The sequence below is a fragment of the Sander lucioperca genome, chromosome 13, assembly GCF_008315115.2.
Source record: "Sander lucioperca isolate FBNREF2018 chromosome 13, SLUC_FBN_1.2, whole genome shotgun sequence".
NCBI classification, from domain to species: domain Eukaryota; kingdom Metazoa; phylum Chordata; class Actinopteri; order Perciformes; family Percidae; genus Sander; species Sander lucioperca.
This window is the reverse complement of record NC_050185.1, coordinates 16,988,006-17,010,961: the sequence shown is the minus strand read 5'-3', so window position 1 is coordinate 17,010,961 and position 22,956 is coordinate 16,988,006. Positions and strand designations below refer to the sequence as shown.

The 22,956-nt window shown below is 41.0% G+C and overlaps 1 protein-coding gene across 2 annotated transcripts in view; it reads left to right on the top strand.

Moving 5' to 3' along the window:
• Positions 1-594: 594 nt before the first annotated feature.
• pds5b (PDS5 cohesin associated factor B) overlaps positions 595-22,956 on the top strand; it is a 38,695-nt gene continuing 16,333 nt past the window's right edge. For both annotated transcript variants that reach the window (XM_031280571.2, XM_031280570.2), the window contains exons 1-8: positions 595-753; positions 13,698-13,825; positions 14,197-14,400; positions 14,740-14,826; positions 19,291-19,388; positions 20,306-20,432; positions 20,900-20,980; positions 21,819-21,959. In XM_031280571.2, coding sequence (XP_031136431.1) covers positions 13,718-13,825; positions 14,197-14,400; positions 14,740-14,826; positions 19,291-19,388; positions 20,306-20,432; positions 20,900-20,980; positions 21,819-21,959 — 846 coding nt within the window. In that variant the 5' untranslated portion in view covers positions 595-753; positions 13,698-13,717. The remainder of the gene's footprint in view (positions 754-13,697; positions 13,826-14,196; positions 14,401-14,739; positions 14,827-19,290; positions 19,389-20,305; positions 20,433-20,899; positions 20,981-21,818; positions 21,960-22,956) is intronic.

Here is a 22,956-nt window from a genome sequence, read left to right as displayed (position 1 = left end):
TCACCCTAATAAGAGCATGTTTTTTGCGACCCTGTATAATTTATTAGATCATTTTCGCACAAAAAAATACCTCATTTCAAACACTGTTGGTGCGTCCAAGTGCTGTCGGAATACTGAGGTTTCAATTTTAGAGCAATAACCGAACAAGGCAGTAAACTGTCAAAATGGCACTCTGTGATGCATGATGTGCTGTTTAGCATATCCTCTGCACGCTATGCCTGTTTCAGTGTTTCAAAGGAACTATTTATTTTTTTATTTTTTTAATATATCAAAATACAATTACTATTAACCACTGAGCAGCATTGGGTAAACAAACCCCGCTCTACATGCTGTGAAAAAACAAAACAATGTTATTCTCCCTCAAAATCAAATTGTCCATTCTCAATAATAGCCTGTTTTTCAACTATTTGCTGCCGCTAGGGTGCGTCTAGATTTCTAGGCTAGTCAGAATAATCTTTACAGGGAAAACTGTCTAATACACTATAGATATTGTCCTAATTAAAACGTCTGTTTGGATTTTCAATAATATTAAATCTTAAAAATATATGAATTTGTAGTAATTTACATTAAGTAAAGGTTAATACGGGTACCACTTGAAGGCCTACATGCATTCGCTCTATAGGTGGCGCTACATGCCCATTGATGGTTTGTACCCATGGGCACTGAATCTACACATATTGGCGCCATTTTGGAGCTAGGAGGGGGAAGAGAGCTGCAGAGGAGGACACGATTGAGCACAATTCACCGTAACAGGTAAGATAATGCACAAATAAGCTAATCTTTTTTAATTGAAATATCGGAATATTCCAGGTGCTGCTGCGAACAACGAGGTATAACCCAGGATGTATTCGCGGAGTAGCCCGGTTTCCAGCGCTAATAGGCGGAGCGCAGCCCGCCTTGCTCGCCTGTGTTCTCGGCAGCCGTGTCCGATTCACAGCGCTGGTTGACATGGTCCTGCGGTGCAAAATGGTTAGCTAGTGAAATACTAGCCCGTTTGCTAGGCTCAATTCCCCGGCAGCATGACTCCCCTTGGTTGTATGATTGAGGTCGGGATACTTATAACGATATAACGGTAGTTAGCCGGGTGTTTTGTTCAGTGCAACGTTACTATCTGTCCGCCCTCTGTCACTGAGATTGCTGCTGCTAACGTTAGCTCGGTTACGCTACCCAGTGTTGTCGCTAGCGAGATGTGCACATCAGCTAGCAGCTAACTAGATTAGCCACGGTCAACATTACGGCAACAAGGCAGTCTGGCTATATCATAGTCCCTGGCCTTGCAATGCTGTTGTACCATAACAATACTCGACTCTATTCATAACACATTTTTCTCTTAATCTGCTAACTAACGTTAACAAACATTAACTTATAATTTAGTGGATGTTCCAATGCTAAATTATTTTAGCTGTGAGTCATTATTGTGAGCTAACGTTACTTGTATACGGCGCGTTGCTTTTTTATTGCAGAGAAAACGTTATCGTTTCGCAGCGTACATGGTTTATTTAGTGGTTGATCGGTTCCATAATGAATCAATTTACCAGATATTAGGGGAATATCTTACTTATTATGCATGCTTGAAAACAGCACACCTGCACACTTAGCTACTGATATTAAATTCGCAAACAAAAGGTTTTGAACGAAGGAGTAGCGGTTGTAGAAACCCCAAAGACAGGAGTTATTTATGAAACTGAACACTGAATGTTGTCTTATAAACTGAGTTAGGACAGACACCTTCAGGGTGCTGCAGTGCATTTGTTTTGACAGCTATCAGCACTGCGGATTGGTCAACGGATCACAGGTTGTAAGAAGTCTCTGAAATATCTGATTCTATCGCCATGTATTAAGGTTTTTTTGTTATTAAACAGTTTGTTGGAGGGTTTTGTTACCATATAACACTTAAAATCAGTACTGTTAAGAATAAATTCTCCTAAAAATCAAAATTGGAGTTTATTGTAATGATTTATGGTAGCATTACCAAATAAAATTGTGTTCCAGCAGCTAGTATTCTTGCTTGTTATCATTTTTAAATGGATAGGCACAAAACCACATGGACCGGTGTTTCATCAAGAACCACTCTGTAGCAGTTCTGGTTGGAGTTAATTCTGGTAATTAGTTTGTCCTCTTTCTAGACCTAATGCAGACTGCTCCCCTTCAACTTTATTTTTCCCAACCAAAAGAAAAACTGAACAAAATTATGTTTGGTCAAATGTTTTGCCCTACAAAGCCACAATTGTAGTCTCTACTTTGTTTCTTTGCGATGGTTTGCGTGTGTTGAATGGATACAGAGGAGTTAAAAATGTCATGCCTAATAACACAAGACGTGATTCAGCAGTGTTGTCTGTTTGTAGATGACATGTCATATGGCTTCTTTGGAGGTTTACTCCAACCTTGTCTCATTCTCATAACCTTTTGGACTCATTTCGATCCCTCCTTCTCTGCTTTGTTGTTGTTTCTGGCCGGCCTCCACTGGTTCAGATTTGGCAGAGGCATGCTCCGTTAAGAAAATGTATTTTTCCTTTTTTTATTTGGGGAGAGCTAAACTCTTGTGACAGTGTTTCCCTGTTCAGCTGGTTTCCTTCACTTTGTGTTTGTGCCCATGTGGAGGTTGTTGAGTTCACCCTTAAAACCAGCTGGTGTCCAGTCCTCCCTCTGTTTGCTCACAGTCACTCTCTTCCCAGTGATCACTCACAGGGTTAAAACAAAGGATGTCTGTGTCAAGGTTCAGATTAGGTTAGGGCTGCTCAGAGTCTTCATATTTCTGTGTGGTGGGGAGAGCAGAAGCAGCAGATAGATGGAAAACCCTCAGCGGGGGATAAATGGGTTTTACTTTGATTAACTAGTACTGAGTTGACAGTAGCCCATGTTCAAGAGGTTTAGTGTTGCCCGTGTGTGATCATTTACTGCTGCTTTTCAAAGTGAAATATTCTCTGGTGGATGGTACCTAGACAGACGACCCCCACCCCCCTCAAATTGACTCAAATTTGGCAGCAGCTGTGGGGTGGAAAAGGAGGTCAGAATCTGTGTGTGTGGGGCCCTGTTTGCATTTGTGTGCAAGTGTGTGTGTCTGACTGTTACATAAAATAAAAGCTGAAATACAGATGCAGAAAATTGTTTGCTTGTTATTCAAAACTCAGTATTTCGGCTGGGCCTTTAAATCAAACCCAGCAAGTGCTTTTGTCAGACGGCAGACCTACTGACCCAGCTTTATAATAATCAATTCTCCTTTAGTGATAAAAAGCAACATCATTTGTGAGAAGTGACTTCTCAAGACAGCAGAAAAGTTATGTCCATTCATAACATGATTTTAGTAGCAGTATATATGCAGTGATTTCTTTAAAAGGTAGCCTAGTATAAGCTTGTTTCGCTGACTCCCTTGGGAGCGGTGGTTGTTGTAGAATGAGATATTGGAGCACAGCAGGAAAGAAGCCACAAATACTTGTGCAACTCTGGTATTTATTAATGGAAGCAGGTATTGTGACATATGAAGAGACAAATCACTACTGCTTTTTTTTCGTGCTGTGAAATTACACCAACTACCCCTTTACAGCATTATACTGCAGTTATATGTTATACGTTTCGTCAAAATGAGATTTTGTTATTGATTGAAATCGAACATGGCTGCAGGTTGTGAAGGAAGGCATGTTTGTTATTTGTTTGAAATATAGTAGATTGCATGGCTTGCACATTGTATAAACGAGGTACAGAATTGTTTTTATTGAAATACTGACAGTGGTAGGATAATTAAAACTAAAAATGAAATAAAGCAATGTAGAGCTGCAATTTACCAGTTATTTTCCTTTATGGATTAATCTGCAGATTATTTTCTTGATTAATCGGTTTGTCTATAAAATGTAAGAAAATGAAAAATGCTTGATATAATTCCCACAGCCCATTGTGACATTTTCAAATGTTTTGTGCGACCAACAGTCCAAAACCCAAAGCTATTTATGGCGCTTACCCACTGCTAGTACCAGCTCTACTCGGCCGCGGTGCCCCGTCCTCCATTTTACATTGCAGATTTACTACCGCCTCAAGGCCGTTTTACAGTCGCTGTAGCCGAGCTTGCGCGCACCAATGTGATGTCAAAATGACGTATAGCTCGCTGGCACACCAGGATTTTTTAAACTGCTAAATGTTTGCCAAACAACAAAGCACAGTGGATGTCTCTCGCTTGTCTCTTTTCTTTCTCTGTGAAATGAAGCTGCCTTCAGGTGCAGTAGGAAACGTTGTGTTCTATAAAAGATCTGACGAAAAACTGTTACTGTGAAATAAAGTCTACTTGTGCTACATTGGGGGGGAGAGAACACAACAGGACGTCGCATCACCCTGCGGCAATTGCCATTGACGTCCCATTTCCATGAAGGCAGCGAGGGCCAAACAAAACTCACAGAAGAGAAGAAGTTATGATCCACCGTCTCGTCCAGTTGCAGTGCCGTGAACTGGCAGGTTTTAATGTTGCAGACCACTGTTTTTTTGCAAGTAGTTTTAAAGTGTAAACGTGTTGTTATTGTGAATCTTTGGTTTAAACTAGCTTTCAAATAAATGCCCCCAAAGGGCACCTCAACGCCCCCATTTCAAAATATTGCTTCTAAAGCTTAGATTGGGCCCAAAAAAATCAAGCCTGACCCTACCCGAACCCGTGCACGTTGTGTCCGAGCCCGGCCCGGCCCGACCCATTAATTGGAATTATGAGCCCGAGCCCGATTTTTAAACCTGAATTTTTAATATGTGGGCCGTTATAACTGACGTTATAAAGGACTCGTGAGATATCTGAAACAATCTGGCCTGGTTGCGCAATTATCGAAGACAGTGCTACAGATGGGGGAGACACGATTTTAGCACAGTTTACCTCACACTCAAGTCAGTGCAGGACATATACCCAGAGCTATGGGAGAAGCTGGAGAGGCATAGCTTTCTCCCCATCCAATTAGGCTAATAAAGTAATGACAAAAAAAACAACACAAATGCTTGATCAAGGGCCCGGCCCGGCCCGAGGATAGTGGCGGGAAATATTGAGTTCGTACTCAGGCAGAGAATCTAAACTCTACTTGGGAGGGAAAGGGACAAAAAGGTGAGCAAAACTTAGTTTTTTGCTGCTGTGATCCTGACTCAGGGATCCGGGGTGTCTCCTCTTCAGGTGTTCTTGCATCACCGTCGTGCTAGTGTGATTATGCCAACTGCATTTTACAAAGTCTACAGACTACCACGTTGTTGTTGGCATTAAGGGTAAAATATTCCCACACTTTAGAAGACTGTGTTGCGAGCCTTTTTCTCAACATGTTGTTGAACTTGCGAGGAATCCATACTTGCGCTGTTGCTGGAGGCAGCCATGTTGTTCTTAGATTTCCACGCGTCGACGCAAATTATCTGTGTCAACGCATTTACGTAATCGATTACGTTGACTAGTCGTCCCAGCCCTACTGACAGCTAGTGTTTAAAATGGTTACTGCAGTACAAATTCAAAATACTGGAGAGAGTCATCTCCCCCGCCCCCTCCTGCCCAGACCCGAAGTTCACGTTGGTTGCCAGGCTGAGACCACAGCATCCAACAATGTTGCTAGACGCTTGTCTCACAAAGCCAGACATTACTTCACAGCGGAGTAGCTAACGTTAGATGCTGGCTATATTGACAGTCATAAAAGCCTGTGCTCACGCGGAGCTCTGTACCCAACTGACGACACACTTTCTCGGCTTAGAATTACAGTAGGAACCGCTAAAAATACCACTACCTTGCCGTCCTTTTCCGCCCGACTGAAATACACACTTTATTGGCTTAGAATTATGGCAACAATCGCTAAACACACTGCAAAACTCAAGGTCCTCTCTTCCCGATTTACAGCCCCCCTCTCTTGGCTTAAAATAACTCACCCTTGTCGGCTACGGCCGCTGCCCACTTGCCTGGTCCTCCGATTGCATTAGCAGTTAGCAGGGTAAGCATGGCGGCGTTAGCCAGGACTAGTCGGGATCACTTTACTGGCTGTGTCTCAATTGTTTTTGCGAGTAACCAACTCTGGTACTCTAGCTATATAATTCAATGTGAGTACACAAATGTTGAAATGACATAAAATGCCCATCCCTAGTAGCTGTGATTAGGCCTGTCACGATAACAAATTTTGCTGGACGATAAATTGTCCCAGAAATTATTGCGATAAACAATAATATTGGCGTTCCGAGACCATTTTCATCTAATATAATGATAATGGCATAATAATGCAGGTACACCTTTTCAAAGATCAATACACTTGTATTTCTAAAGATATTTAACACTGGAACTGGAAGACATTTTAAATATCCACAATATGTCTTTGATCTCCTTTTAGTATGTCTCTTTCACGCTGTTGTACAGTTGTGGAATTGCCGTTTGTGACACGTATGTTCTCCCAGGTAATTCGTACTGGCAGACTCTACAGACTCTGTACTACATTTAACAATTATTTATTAAACACTAAATATTAAATTTAAATAATATATAATTAAGAAAGTATATCTATGTGGCTATCTGCCACGTGGCGAGTAAATGTTTGTACCAAAATAGTTCTGTTTTTCAGTTTTCATTTTGGCGAAGGTGCAGCTACTTTGTTCTGCTGTCTGCAGGTCGGAGCTTCGCGGTGGCGGACACACACACACACAAACACTGGCGCAACTCTGACACACTTTCCGCACTCTGTGTCTGCGGACAGCTGTAGGCTTGTACCGGTGATGATGTTCTGTGCGTTGTCGGACACATACAGCCACTTCCTTGAAACCGCTTGTGAGACTGACAAGTCGACAGCATGTATGTCTGAGCCTGTCTCCACCTGCAGGTTGTCAACTGTGTGCTTTGGAATGAAAGGGAGAAAACAGGACGCTGAGTAATACGGCCAGGAGTCCCGCCTCCCAACACAAAGACCATGCGACAAGAGGTGTGTGTGTGTGTGTGTGTGTGTGTGTGTGTGTGTGTGTGTGTGTGTGTGTGAGTGTGTGTGTGTGAGAGAGTGAGTGTGTGAGAGTGAATCGAGCTGGGTATATCTGGCAACCCGATCTGGCTGTCAAACTGGACAGTTGATAACCACACACAAGCCAAAACAGAAATTCCATCACGGAACTGAAATTTCTAAAGGAGAAAATACCGGCATTAGCATTGTTGTCAGAGAAGAAAGTATTTCAACTTAGCATGTTTCCTTAATATCTGATGACGCATTGGGGTCATTTTTGGATTTATTACAGGAAATGTATTACATATTGGACCTTTAACTGTATCTGTGGATAGCTACCTAGGCCAGTAAGTCTATCATCAATGTTGTGTACATTAAAAAAAAACGTATCTTTACTAATAATATGTTGGATTCATGTAAATGTATATTTTCAGACATATTTAAAACCTGTTGAAGATCTCTGAAATAGGCTTGTTGTTGCATCTCTAAAGCAAGGTGTATCTGGATTTTTTGACAGGGCAGTGTTGGGGGACTTCAGCAAATTTTTAGGTTTTCTCTTGTGAACTAGGTCTCCAACTCAAATGTCAACAAGTGGTGCTATAAAATCACAACTGGAGCTGTGCAATTGTCACATAGCCTTAAAAGGACACTGAGTTACTCAGCTTACAATAAGCATTTTTTTACACAAGTTTTAAAACGAAGAAACTGGAACTCTTAAGATTAAATTAAATTGGGACATACATGGATCTGGTTAATAATCTTGAAAAGGGAGAGGCAAGGTACTCAAATACTGTGTAAAAATACCTCTACAACCCATTTAAGACCATGAGGTTGGATTTTGTTGGGAGCTTTTTTTTAACTCTGTTGTTTAAATGGATTTACATTTTTTCCACATTTTTCTAACAAAATCCCTGATTGTAAACAGCATGTGCTCAAACAGTTTTTCAATGTGTTGCTCCTTTATCAGCCTCGCAAAGACAAACTAACATGCAAGCTCAGTTTTGGGGAGTTTGATGCTTAACACCTCAGTTAACCAATTTCCTGTAGAAAAAGAAAATACCCGCAGCACATGTCACATTACAGTTGCTCAATGTTTGACATTTTTACAATGTGGTATGTTTATGACTCAACAAATCTTAATGTACAGCAGAATCATTACCATTGGCTATAATGCATTGATTAATCAGCCATCTGATTTCACCACAGTTTCCACCGCTGTGCCACCGTGAGTGTGTATGTGAATAGGTGGCAAATTGTAAAGCACATCGGATAAAAGTAGCATATAAATTTAGCCATTTACCATTTTTTTTCTCCTGGATGGTGGTTCTGATGGTCTTATTGAATTACAAAAACACAGCCATAGAGTTAGGGTTTCGGAGCACCAGAGAGCAGCGCAGACATTTAAGTGGCACCGTAATAAGGAACCGAAATCCGCATTGCTATTCCGTCTGGTAGATACCGGGCACTGGTGCTATATTAGCACCAGATTTTAACATGCGCCGTTAACGTGAACAGAAAATTGCGTTGCCTGTATCTTGTCACGGCAAACGCGTGTGTGTGGAAAGTAGGGGTGGAACGGTACACGGAAGTCACAGTTCGGTTCATACCTCGGTTCATACATCACGGTTTGGTACGAGTTCGGTACAATGGAGGGAAAAGCAAAACAAAAATGCAGAAGGCAAATTTTTTTTTTTTTATTGTGCATGTCTCAAGCTGTACCACCTAGTGTCATACAGTCTCTACCCTGAGCTAGCTGCAACAGCCTGAAGTGTGTAAAGTAAGATGTAAACAATAAGTACCCCACATCATCTCCAGACTCCATCTGTAACTTGTAAACAAAATAAGACAATCAGCTATAAAAAAATGAAAATACAGCATACTTGTTTATGAAAGTGCAAATTACATAGAATAATAACAAAATATGTGGACGGGATGGCATGTTGTAACGAGGTTCGAGTACATGCTGCAAATACTTGAAGCCCTATTTGTATCTAAAGGCTGGTTAAGCACTGTAGGGAGGAGAAGTTGGACAGTTTTTTATTGTCTCGTTCCAGTGATTGGTACATCTGGGTGATGGCGTCAGATATGCGTTAGCATGTTAGATGTATTTCCACTCCCATACCCAACAACTGCTGAACAACGCCGACACACAGTCCTCGTCTTATCCACCACTCTTTCGCCTGTACTACTGTAACTAACCCGAAGACCGAAGTTTTCGAGGCGGGGACGCCACCAGGCGGGAGGGCATGAGACGAGAGTGAATGACACGGGAGGCTGGTTCCCCGAACTTAAAGAGGCCGGCGGGTCCTCTAACTCTTGTGGGTCGCCCCCACTCGCCATACTCGTCCTTTAGTGCTGCTATCTCTGACTCGCTCACTGGACCGTCGACCTGACAAAAAACTGCATGTAGGCGGAGCTCGGCTAGCTTCAGAGCTAAGGCGGGGCTACAGATTAGGTGTCCCTAGAACCCGCGTATCTAACAGTAGTTCCGCATTACATTTGTTCCGCATTACATTAATTAATTTGCACACAAGTTTTATTTATTTTTATACCGTGTATTCTCCGTGTAAATTCATGCACCAAACTGTGACGCCCGTACTGTTTCGGTTCAATACGAATACATGTACCGTTCTACCCCTAGTGGAAAGTGGTCGCACAACAGCTGAAATGTTGTGTTGCGCATGAACGTAGTGTTTAAACTTTGGGGGGGGGGTTAAAGTACTCGGGCCTGGTGCCCGATTTCTGGCATATGCCCGATTTCTGGCAAGTCCACATGGGATTTGTTTTGATGCGCTGGATTTAACCAATCATCGAACTTCCACCTATCAATGAAACGAGTTCTAGCCAATCAGATGCAGTGTAGGGCGGGTCTTTGCCGAAATGTGAGAGTGCGGTGCCCATAGATATAGAACATGTTCTATAGCTATGACGGTGCCGGTGGTCTCCTTGGTAACGCGGCTAGGAGCATGTAGATACAGGCAGCTTTAGTTGAGAAAGTAGTTAAAACAAATGGCGCTGGGCATGGATGGAGGACAAGAGGAAAAGGGTGGAGACGGGAAGCTGTTTAGGGACTGTTCGTTATTTAATTAAGGGGCCACCGGAGGAGTTTTGTGGCCTCAAACCTAAAAAAACGTGACCCTCCCCTCGTCAGCAATAATTTTCCTATGACCCTCCAAAACGATTTGAAACAAAGGAATGACCCTCCCCTCGCGTGCAAGTTTGCACTTAGCAAAGAAGTACAGCTACTATCTGATTTTACAGCCATGATGTACAGGAGTTAACCTCTGCATTGTCATCTTACACATCACACTCCTCTGTTATGGTGTGGTGGCCATTTCAGTAGATTTACTTAGTAACATTGTTGTGGAAACACAATAAGCATGGAAACTAAATGCACACTTCATGCATTGCTTCAAATACTAGTTTACTCCTCTAGTAAACTAGTATTCATATGAAATAAAACATTGAGACCATTCAGCAAAGGACGCTGGGAAATCACCAATTCAACACTGGTTGCTATAGACTTGTCACTATCGTCATTGTATATTTTAGCACATAGGTAAAGCTGCCGAAGCTGAACATTATATTCCAAAACACATGTTTATTTTTAAAGTTTTTAAGTTACATTGTAACAATTTAACAATTCGCCCTTATGAAATCCAATCGCGGCACGGCTGTTTTGTAACGCAATAGACAGACGCTTAAATTCACCGAAAATGTAACAGTGAACAATCAGTGTTGGACCTACAGTCTGTTGAGATGCCTCTCCACACGCAGAAACAAAGCGCAGTCACACCATAAAACGTTAAGATCAGTAGATCCACAAAAAGGTAAATGACACGGTGTATCCAGCAAGGCGTCACATTCACCAGCCAGCTCCAAACAGGTGAACGAGGCCTCTCTACTTCGCCGTTTAAACAAAGTGGAATAAACGTATAAAAGTCCAAATCTACACAAAACCCGCAATCAATTAGTATGCTGACATCACATTTATATACATGGCATTTAGGAAACCTTTATTGCAAGGTTGGCACAGCAAGATGTCCAGACTAGTGCAACAGTAATTTTCGTTTTTTTTGCATCCTGCTGCTCCCATCGTCAGCCAGGTAGGCTAATATATTTTTTACCAAAGCAGTATATGAAATCAGATGTATATGTATCACCATTTAGTTGTTTTGTCTTATTTAAGATATTTATTTAATATCTGGTCATGCCAGATGTAATTATTCAACTGAGCCACCAGGGGGGCAGTGCTCCTCCTGCCCCCCCAGCAAACTCCGTATGGGGTCAGACCATCTGCTAGGGGGCCGAGACTGAGAGCTACATGGATAAATATGCACCAAACAAGCCACTTTGAAATTTTGCTCTTTTCATGAATAAAAAAGTTGGGTGACCCCCCCACCCAGACTAAAAAATGTTGGCTGACCCTCCCTCAGAAAAATATAAAAAGACATGACCCTCCCCTATTTTCCTCCGGTGGTCCATTCCATAAATACCGAACGGTCCCTCAGCACTTGGTGCCTCAAATTGAGGGAGCTGGGTGCTTCTGCAGCGCGTGGTCAAGGAAGGCACTGTACGGCAGCAGCGGTAAGAAAGTGCTGCTAGTCACAAAGCTTCGGTCCGTGCACTCTGTCATACGAGTAAATTACCGGCAACGACGGCTATCGCTACCACTGCGACTGTTCCTTTACTGACCGACCGTGATACAAACAATACGTGTGTGCACGTTCATAGAGGAACAAGATTTGTCATTAACGATGGCCACTGTGTAAAAGCGATCTGAAGCCCAAACTGCCCTGACGCTGTCTGTTTGGAATTAGCATGGCAGGTATTTACGTCCCAGAGACGTCTAGCTATATGAAAAGATAAACAATGCGACGTTTTTAATAAATGTAACTAAAGCAGCTAATATCAACATGGACAAAATCATGAATGTACTAATTCTCTTTTTTTGATGACCTGGCCAAAGTAGTAGTTTAGTTTTCACAATGATTCATTGTAGGATTATGATATTATTGCAATATGTAAATGTGTACTCTTTATTTAACATATGGTTGGAAGAAGTAAAAATTGATCCAAAATTTTTTAGTTTTTAAAAATTATGACTTTTATTATTGTGTAATGTCAGAAGGACTTTAACTGTTTTGCCAGTCAAATTAACTTTAATGAGTTCATACTGAAATATTACATTGTTGGTTGGCAAAAAATGCATCTCAAAATGCATCAGATTGATGCTTTAAAATATGGAATATTTAAAATTTTCTTCAGGGGGAGCATGCCCCCAGACCCCCCTAGAGGGGTAATATCCTTCTCACCTTTTTCACCCCTGATCCGTTTTCATGCCTGATATTAGGGTTGGGCAATATATTAAATTAATTTAGTTAATTGTAGGTTTTGTATTTTTAATGTGTAAAATGTCTAAAATGGTTATTTTCAGTCAAAAGAAAGGAAGATGATAACATCAGTTTTGAGTCACAACATCCTGTAAACTTTGACCTGAACAGTTGAGGAAACTAGCATGAAACGATACCATGACATGAGGCTGGAGGAAAGTATCGTTTTGGTTAATACTGCTATCTGCCCTCTGGCTGTAGTGCTTTGCCTGAGGCAATTTTTTTTTTTAAATTGTAGTCTTCTAATTTATTGATCACAAAATTAATTGGATGCTGTACATATTTTATATTATTTTATGAACTCCCTTTATAAAAGTATCAAATCATAAAACATTTTTAATCATTGCACACTCCGGTCCACCACACAGACTTTTGTATATTCATGAACTATGAGTCAGGCTTCAGTTTGTCTGATGTAGGTAAAATGTAGGAGGTAAAATGAAATCATATTCCCAGTTGGTCCAAAATCTTTAATGGACAACAAGCAGTGGCAAGGTGAGACGGGTCAGTTAAGTAGCTGTTGCTGAAGAGCAGTGTAAAGTGCAGCATGGCTGATCATGCCATGAGCCTTCACATCGGTCTATATGCATTACATTAATGCACATTTTTGGGACTATATCTCTGCAGTGCATATTCTTTTTACACTTTGTATTGTGAACCTTTGCACTTTCTTTGGAAAATTATTTCTGCACAAAATAACCACTTCTAAAAACTGCACAGCTCTCTTATTTTAATTCAGATATGTTGTTTCAAACTTTAGTTTTTTCACATTTGTATTGTCCTTTTTTCTTCGTCCTTTTGTTTCTTGGTTATTGTAATACTTGCTTTTATTTAATAAAATTTTCTCTTACTATGTTTATGTAATGCACCAATACACTGAAGCAAATTCCTTGTATGGTAAAATTTACTTACTGATATATCAGATTCTGATTATTAGCAGTGTACTCAGTTGAAAGTCAAAGCACATTTTGCGTCATGTGAATGCCCTAAACAAGAATTGGGTGTAATCCTTGACAGGCTAGCGGCCATGGTAATGAAATGTGCACAATGGTAGCAGCAGCTCGCCGTGGAAAGTCAGCCTGCTCTCTGAATGCAGCAATTCCATCTGTGATTCAGAGCTGGTAGAAGTCTACTGCGCTGGGAATACCTTGTTGAATATTTCAAAAGTCTCTATTGCAGACTTCTTTCGAAGCTCCAAAGTATTAAAAGGATTTGCCTTGGGTTCCAAATAGTTAATAATGTGCCTTTTCTTGCTTTTTTTTTTTTTTTTTTTTGTGTTTGAGGTTCAGCAATTCTTCAAGGTTATAGGTTTTTAGTCCCTCTTTCTGTGTTCTCGGTCTAACCTTCTTTCTGACTCTTCTCTAATTTATTACGTTACTCTGTCTTTCCTCAGGCAGTGAAGAGCTAAAGAGAATGGCTCACTCTAAAGCTCGAGTCACAGACGGGAAGGTGACCTACCCCCCGGGGGTCAAGGAGATCTCTGACAAAATCTCCAAAGAAGAAATGGTCCGCAGGCTCAAGGTCAGCAGCTGCTGCAGCAGCATCTCCTCTGTTTACTGTGTGGTTGCACACTGTTTTGTTGTTGTTGTTAGTATAGGTAATTAGTAGTAATATTTAAATTCTATGTTAAGATTTTAAAAGTTTTACTTTTTGTGTAATTCACCATGAATTGATTTATTAATTAGTACTGATGCATTATTGAAAGATTTTTTTTATTTGAAGTTCGCTTTTTGACTTGTCATGGTGTAACTGAACAAATGGAATGCCACTAAGAGACTTTAAACCTCCTTGCACATTTGAGCTAGTTAAAAACTCACCTAGCTATTTAGTTTCCAGCCACCAACCTCCTGCACCTTCTCCCCCAAATCAATATTCCCCCACCCCTCTTTCAGATGGTTGTGAAGACCTTCATGGACATGGACCAGGACTCTGAGGAAGAGAAGGAGCTGTACCTGAACCTGGCCCTCCACCTGGCCTCAGACTTCTTCCTCAAACATCCAGATAAGGACGTGCGTCTGCTGGTGGCCTGCTGTCTGGCAGACATATTCAGGATTTACGCCCCAGAGGCGCCCTACACCTCCCCAGATAAACTCAAAGTAAGATGATTAATATATTGCTCGGGTACATTAAACAAAATACTGCAAAATGACATCACGCTGCTCCATCAGGATTACTCACTGTTTGAATTACATTACCCTGTTGCATCTTCTCTGAAATATATTCACTTAATTCTGACAAATAGATTTGTATTTTCATTTGCCAATTGTTTTGTGGAAGTTGGCCTGAAAGTGCGCATCATTTGGCTGGAGACTTGACTGCACTCACATGGTTTATTAGACAGGCACAAATTAACATTCAGTAACAAGTTATGTTTTTCTAATGACTACATTTGTGTGTGTAGAGCATTCACCATGTGTGTTTCTTTCTTTCTCCAGGACATTTTCATGTTCATCACAAGACAGCTCAAAGGACTGGAGGACACTAAAAGTGCCCAGTTCAACAGATACTTCTACCTGCTTGAGGTATGTGACGGTGTGTGTGTATGGATCAGTGTGAGGTTTGGGGTTTGATCGCATTTTATCAAATCCGGTTTTGTATCTCCTTGTTAAGTCTGAATCCCTTAGAATCCCTCATCGAATCTAGAAATACGACTTTCAACATTTAGCTGTAGATACTTGCTTTCAACAAGTATCTACATGTATAAATAATTAAAACTCAAAGATCTCTAATCACCTTTTGTTGGTTTAGAAGGAAGTAACATTTCAGGCTGGCAGCCTAATTAATGCTCACAACCTGTAGCTACAAAGAGAAAAAGAGAGAGAGTTTGCATCCCTAACTTGAGTGGTATTTCATAAAGAAGACTCAGGGGTTATTGTGAACTTGCTGCAAATTTCATGTTCACAATGTAGCCGGGGAAGGAGATCTTTCAGGAAAAAACAAAACACTGGGTACGCCCCATAGCCTTTAAATTGCATCCCCGACTCTTCCACTTGCCTTCCTTCCTTGCATCTTAGTCCCTCCCACCGAGGAGGCCCGGGAGAGACGCGAGGAAATCATCGGAGGAGAGTGGCAGCGAGCAAATGTGTTTTTAGATGGATGAGACGTCCTTTCCTCTGAACCGTCACATGAATTTGTCAGCTGTTTTGGCGGAGTTAGCAACTCCTTCAGCTGCACGGCTTCCAGGAAGGCTGCTCTCGTGTACCTCAGCTATAGCTCCTCAATGATTCCTCCTCAATGCTCACACCTCGGGGCAGAAATAGAGCTTTGAGACAGACTTCACCGAGGAGGGACAGAACAACTGCTGGTTCAGTCGAGGAGTCGAGGAGCTATCAAATAAGGGGCATGAGATGCAGCTACTGTTTCTGTCTGGCTGATTGAAAGCACCTTTTCGTTTGTTACTTTACTTCATGTTTGAGATTCACTGTGCAGAGTTATGTATGTGCAGAGTTTGACACTAGAAGGCTGTTTTTACTCGTGCTAAAAGAGTTTTTTTAGACGTGTATGCATGATCGTGAATTGTGACATGAGTTAGTTGTGACACTAGTTTGGAAGACAATCGTGGTCTAATGTGCAACTTAAACATGTGTGATGTGGACACTTGAAGCCTCCAGAGCAAAAACACTGAGAAAGGAGTTTATAGTGAAGTAGGAGACTGAGACATCTTGAAATGACAATATTTGAGTATTCATATCTTGAAAATGAGGATGGAGGAGTAAATGTAAGTTAAAAAATGTATATGGGGAATTGAACTTTATTCTGGGGGGAAAAAAAACATTGAAAGCAGAGTCATTTTTAAAACAGGTCTGTAGGGGGTCGTTAGGCATGAAGCTTATCCTGAAATGTTATGGATAAGTTTCCATGGTAATTTATGTCAGACTTACCTAAACCTCTTTTATGAAACAGAATTTCTTGAAAGTAAGCCTGGCCTAACTGGGGTCATTTTATGAAATACCCCTCTGGATGAAGCCACCTGGTTTTGGGTTAGATGTAATTTGTAGCAGGTTACATTTTTCTTCTTCTCAACTTTCTGTTACTGTTTTGGTGTGGAGTGGAGAGGGCAAGCAGAGTGTGATTTACATGTTATCTGGAGAGAACGTCAGTCTTCTGGACCCCACAGCCCGTTGCTTTGAAGCCTGGCATCACCACACAGCCAGTGTACGGTACCGTCTTCCATGAGTTCACAAGGAACTCCCAGACAGCAAACGTGTTTAGTTACCATAATTCCTCAAATAAAAACCGGGGCCTTTATTTACCTGAACTGCAGAAGGTACCAAGCTTTTATTTGAAGCAGGCTTTTGTTAGAGGCAGGCCTTTATTTCTAATTCCATCTGTTTGATAAGTATAATTGTTTTAAATAAACTGTTTTAAATGAAAAGCCATAGCGTTCCAGTGGACAGAGATCATTAATTTTTTAAGAAACATTTGCAAAAATTTCACCATATACAACAAAAGCCAGAAGGGCGACAAAGCAACTTGGGTCAGAATTAATCAAACGCCACCATTGTGTCAGTTTGAACCCTGTAAATGTACCGGGTATTTATTTCAAAGGAGGTGAGAACGTGATCCGACCTCGAACCACACCAACTATGTGTACTCCGCAAGTCGACTGAGCGAATGTCTTCTATAGTCAGGTGTAGGGCTGTTCTCGACTAAAGAAATTCTCAGTCGACTAACACTCATATGATTTTGTCGACTAATTGATTAGTTGATTTAATCGACAGATCTGTAAAACTGACTTTCTCCACAAAGAATCATGCAAAAGCACCACTTTAAATCTTTTGTTTACCACAGATGTGCTCATAGGTTTCTTGGAAATTAAGGATGAAAAACCATTAAAAAATCACTAGACTAAAGAAATCTTAGTCGACTAAGACCAAAACGACCGATTAGCCGACTAATCAACTAAGAGGGGACAGTCCTAGTCAGGTGTACTTTGCAATCTCGGATGCGGCAGAGCAGCAAACTGTAGCAGCTTGCAGTGTATCTCCTTAACAGAAATAGACAGCAGTCAAACTCGCCGTCTGTCACTCTCATCTCCTTGGTCAAACCAGCCGCTGCTAAGGTTGGAGACAGACACCGGCAGAGCAGAGTGAAGTCTGCTTGCGAAACAATGTGCGATTATTTAATATAATGAGCTGGTTTGATCATGGAGTTGCAAGAAATATACACTAGTCCACACAGGACCTTCTTCCTGTATTTACTTTCTTGCCTCCGCCCCCGAGCTGACCAATAAGAGAAATGACTTTCGTGCGTGATTTGTAATGACGCATTTTGGTACGCTTGGATTATTCCAGGTGTGAAACGAAACAGAACCAAGGGGACATTGCTCCAAGTTTACAAACTCGCCAACTGATTCGGACCAAAGCAAACGAACTATAGGTGAAACATCCTTAACTGACGTTATAGAGGTCCGCTAAAACAAGCGCTAAAGTTAGCTAATGTCAGTAACGTTAGCTAATGTTAGGCTGTGACAGACAACTGCAGAAAGAAAAAGATTTGCCTTCTGTTTGGGGTAGGGCTGGGTATTGTTAAAAAATATTCGATACCGGTACTGATACCAATACTGTGACTTTGTTACCAGTTCCTAAGAGATACTTTTTTCGATACCAATTACATAAAACAAAAAGAAATTACAACATTACACATTACGGCACAGATCTTTTTATTTATTTTTCAGCGCCTACTACGTGAGCCCCCTCTCTGTGCGTAATATAGAGTTTTTCCTGCGTGTCTCTACGACGTGTAACGTTAGACAGCCAATCACAGACATTATTAGATCTTGGTAGAAGCATGCTGCATGCTTATGGGTTCACTGACGCTGATGAGATTTACTCCTTAGGTATTGAAATTGGGTATTGAATGACGAGGCATTTTTTCGATAATCGATACTTTAGAGGCAATTCGGTCGGTGCCTAAAAAGTATTGAATTCGAGTACCTACACGTTTTCAGAAGTTTGGTACCGACGTGGTAGCAAGATCTCGTGACATCCCTAAACCGTATTGTATTAAATAAATGATGTTGAGGGCGAGTGTAGCAATTGTGAGATGGAGAAAATCTAACTTGCTACTTATTAATTGCTTTTCCCTTCATGCAACAGCAGTGCAATCCAAATGATTAGCTACAGTAGGCATGAAGGGGTATATAAAATGAAGTTGTGAAGTTTAATATGGAATAAAAAAAACTGAACTTAATTTATAATTTTATAATCTGTATCTTTTTTCTTTTTTTTTTATGTAATAACAGTGTATCAAATGACATATGTAATGGGAGAGGTGTCTGATAGTGATAAACCCACCGAGAATTATCACCTTAATCTGCAGCTCCCTGCAACTTTATGGAGCTTCATAGTGTTTCAGCTCATTGTTTAGCTGCCCGGCCACAATTTAGCTGTTTTTATTAACTCTCACCGCTGTCATAGCGTCATTTTTTGGCTGCAGCGCACAGCAGTTTTTAGCGAAGAAGCTGTAAAAGCACACTGTACACTACCTGCTAAGCACCGAACGGCAGACTGACAAAGACAGCACTAGCTGGTGAACATAGTTGAGCATTTAGCAGCTAAAAAGCTAGATATTTCTCTCAGGAGTTGGTAGAGACCAAAACAGAGCTAAAGGAGAGTAAATACTGGACTTGAATTTATCATGTATGTAGCTAGAAACAGGACTCCAAATTATTTATAATGGTGCTCTGTAACTGCTGGATGTGTAAATAAGTAACTTTTTGTTAACAAGTTTGCAATTGTAACTTAAAAGGTAAGGAAATGTCAATGTTGTGTTTGCCACTTGTTTCCGCTGCCCCAAGTGGCCAAAGTGGTTATTGCGGTTTAAAAGGGAAATGAGTTTGATTTGGATTATTGTTGAGAGTTAACCAATAAGCAAACATGGCTATCCTTCGCCCCCTTACCACATTCTTCTTTCACTTTCCTAGTTTGCATCTGCATTAGAAATTGCATTTTCACTAACATCCTGCCTCCTCTCTTTTTGTTCAGAACATAGCTTGGGTGAAGTCCTACAATATTTGCTTTGAGCTTGAAGACAGCAATGAGATATTCACCCAGCTATACAGAACACTCTTCCAGGTCATCAAGTAAGTCCTTTTATCAAAGCCCACCTGAGTCTGACTGTTCATATTTGTGTGTCCATATTTGTTGCTGTGTATGTGTGTCCATCTATTTTTATTTTTTAACATTCCCTTCTTTCTTTTGGCTGTGACAGTCCTTAATGTCAGAAATGAACCCTTATAGGCTCCCTATCACAGCTCAATCAGTCTCCACTGCAACATCATGAAACAGCACAGAGGCAGTCAAGTTGTTTCTCTTTGATTGCCCTCCCTCCTCTTCTCTCTTTCCTCCTAACCCCACTCTCAATTTCACTCTGCTGAACACAACCTTGAGGGCTGAATTCTGCAGTACAGAACTTGGCTCTTTGCCATTGGAACAAAATTGTGGTTGTGTGTGTCAAGGTTGTGCCAGCACAATGCTTTTTTTTTTTTTAAATTCATTATATAGGAATAATCTAAAGAGCTATGCTTGAAATATTTGCAGTGAGCTAGAAGGTGTAGGGGAATACAGCCCTTGTGTTTGTGTGTGTTAGGGACACTATCAGTGAATGGGAGGTAATGAGACTAGTAATGCCTGGAAGCGTTGAGGACAGCAGTCACTGAGATACAAATCTAGGTAATAAGCGTTGCCTCCTGCTGTAATGCAGATCATAATGAGCGAGTACACCCACCCTCTGTGTGATCAGTACATCGCAGTCTGCCTGTGTGAGGGTGAGTGTTTGTTTTCAAGAGAATTTCAAGAGATTCAGCAAGTGAAGAACATGAAACCTACAAAATGTCTGCTGTCAGCAAATTAAGTCTTAACACTCTATCTTGGATTATTATAATTACCTAAACCTAGTCAATTTTAAGTAGATTCCTCAATAGGAACCAGTGTGGAATATTATATTTAATAAGTCATACAATGATGCCATCCTTTGACCCCACTTGCCTTGTTTCCCTAGCAATGGCCACAACCAGAAGGTGCACATGCATATGGTGGACCTGATGAGCTCCATCATCTGCGAAGGAGACACTGTATCACAGGAGCTGTTGGACACCGTGTTGGTCAATCTGGTCCCAGCACACAAGGTATGAGCTCAATGTATAGATGCACATGCACTAAACGGGCACAATCACACAAAAAGCAATTAATGTGTGTGTATATATATATATATATATACACACACACACACACACACACACACACACACACACACACACACACACACACACACACACACACACAGTCCCACCATGAATGTTAATAAAAGTAGAGACTGCTCAGTAACTGATGGTCAGAATTGTCAGTATGTCATTGTCCATACCCTGTAATTCAGTGAGACCCCTGCAGGTGAGAAGAGGTAAAGCATCTTAAGAGTTGGTGCACAAAAATCTGTGGACATCTGTGCCTAATACAAGCATCCAAATGGGATTCTGTTGAGTGAAGAAATGGACTACACCCTTATTTTTCACATTTTATGTAGTTTTTTTTTAAACATTTGTCCGCACATGTTCTCTGACCTGCTGTTTTATTCACCACTTGTTTTTCTGTCTAGAATTTGAATAAACAAGCGTATGACCTGGCCAAAGCTCTGCTGAAGAGGACTGCTCAGGCTATTGAACCATACATCACCAATGTAAGATTAAACCTTTGACACACTCGTTTATTTTTTGTCTTTACACTTTTATATCTATGGCTATATGGATATTTAACACTGGACACCTTGCAGATATGTACGTCCTGTAATAGCCATACATTTGTTGAGAGCTGTAACAGTCATTGGTGAAACAATGCATATACTGTAGCTTCTAAATTTGTCTTGTGTAGCCTAATGGGAAGCATGATACTACCACTGCCAGCGTATTTGAACCAGGGCCAGCCATGCTAGAAATGTCTTGGCATCGCAGGGGTTTATAACTGGGCAAATGATGAAGGTTTTTGATGTGTTGGACATTAAAATGAGCTGTTGAACATAGTTGATGCATCCAAATATTGGTGCCGAGGCTCACATCGTACACATGCAGCTTTAGTGTCGTAAAATAAGATTTAACCGAGGCTACTGGAATAAGGTGTAATAGGCCCACAACTGGAGGACCCCGGTTCATGCAGAGCAGCAGAGGTGTGCTTGAGTAAAACACTGAATCCCTAATGGCTTCAGAGATGCTGTTCTGTACCTGACCTTTGACCTCACCATAGAGGAGGAGCAAGAAACAAGAGAACTTCTTCACAAAGATAACAATGTCAATAAATCACCTTGTGGTCTTTGTAGCACATTCTTACTTTTTCCTGACAGCTCATGTAATCTGAGCCTCTGCCTCTACATCTGTTGCATGCAGAGACATATGCAGATCCTCAAGAATGCCTTGAAAAGGGAGCTGTATGTCAGAAAAGTCACAGTTTGAGTTGCAGGGCCATGTAGGATCTCTTTTGGATGAGATTAACCATTATTCCTCCCTCTCTGTCCTCTTCATCAGTTCTTCAACCAGGTGCTGATGCTGGGAAAGACCTCAGTCAGCGATCTGTCCGAACATGTTTTTGACCTCATCTTGGAGCTTTACAACATAGACAGCCACCTGCTGCTGTCAGTGCTGCCGCAGCTCGAGTTTAAGCTCAAGGTATAGGAAAAAAGCACCAAACTGCTTTGTGGTTTTTCAGACTTTTAATGTCTACCTTTTGTTCTGCTGCGTGTGCCTAAATGGACTCTTACATTTCTCATATCATGTTGTTAGTATAATTGTTTTGTGCAATACACCTTACTGTACTTTATTAGGGCATTTGACAGATAGAAAACATAATTATGACTATAATGGTTATTGTTATTATTCGATTTTGTTGTGATATTAAAAGCAGTTATAGAGATGGAAGCTGGGTTAAAATGAGTTTATCCACACACCAGTAGTCTTGCTATCACCAGACAAAGCTCAATCTTTTAAGATTGAACATTAGTCTGGGGAGTCGGCTCTGTATTTTCTACTGCACAAGAGGCGTGATCAGCGGGTATAGTTCAAATGACTCTGTACGCAATTGGATAGTCCTTCAACTAGAGGTGTTGAAATTAATCAAACAATCAATGCATCAAATCGTGGACATGGACGATGCTGCATCGATAATCGGCCGGGCCATAATCGATTATTTCTGTTTACAATTTAATGTAGGCCTAACAATCTTTCTGTTTACATATTCTGTTATGTTTTGCACATTCAGGAAGTGCCATGTGCTCAGTGCTGTAGTTTTATGTATCCAATTTATTTAGTATTAGAGCACTGCAGAATGTTTTGTTTTTGAAGCTTTTATAAGCTATGAATTAAATATCCTATATGGCTTTAATAGAAAAATGTATTTGACGCATCGTGATGCATCGTGATATCGAATCGCTGACATGGTTATCGAATCAGGAGATCATTGAAGATTCACACCTCTACCTTCAACCAATCAGACCAACGATCCTGGTGACGTAGCAGCGACAGTGGCATCAACGGTTTGCTGCGCTTCGGTGGCCGTCATGTTGAATGTAAACAAAAAGCTGCTTGGTCGCTTCTCTATCGTCATCGTGTTAAATCTGCCAATAGTGCGCCAGGTGGATAAGCCAGTTTGTGATTGGTTCCCGCTAAT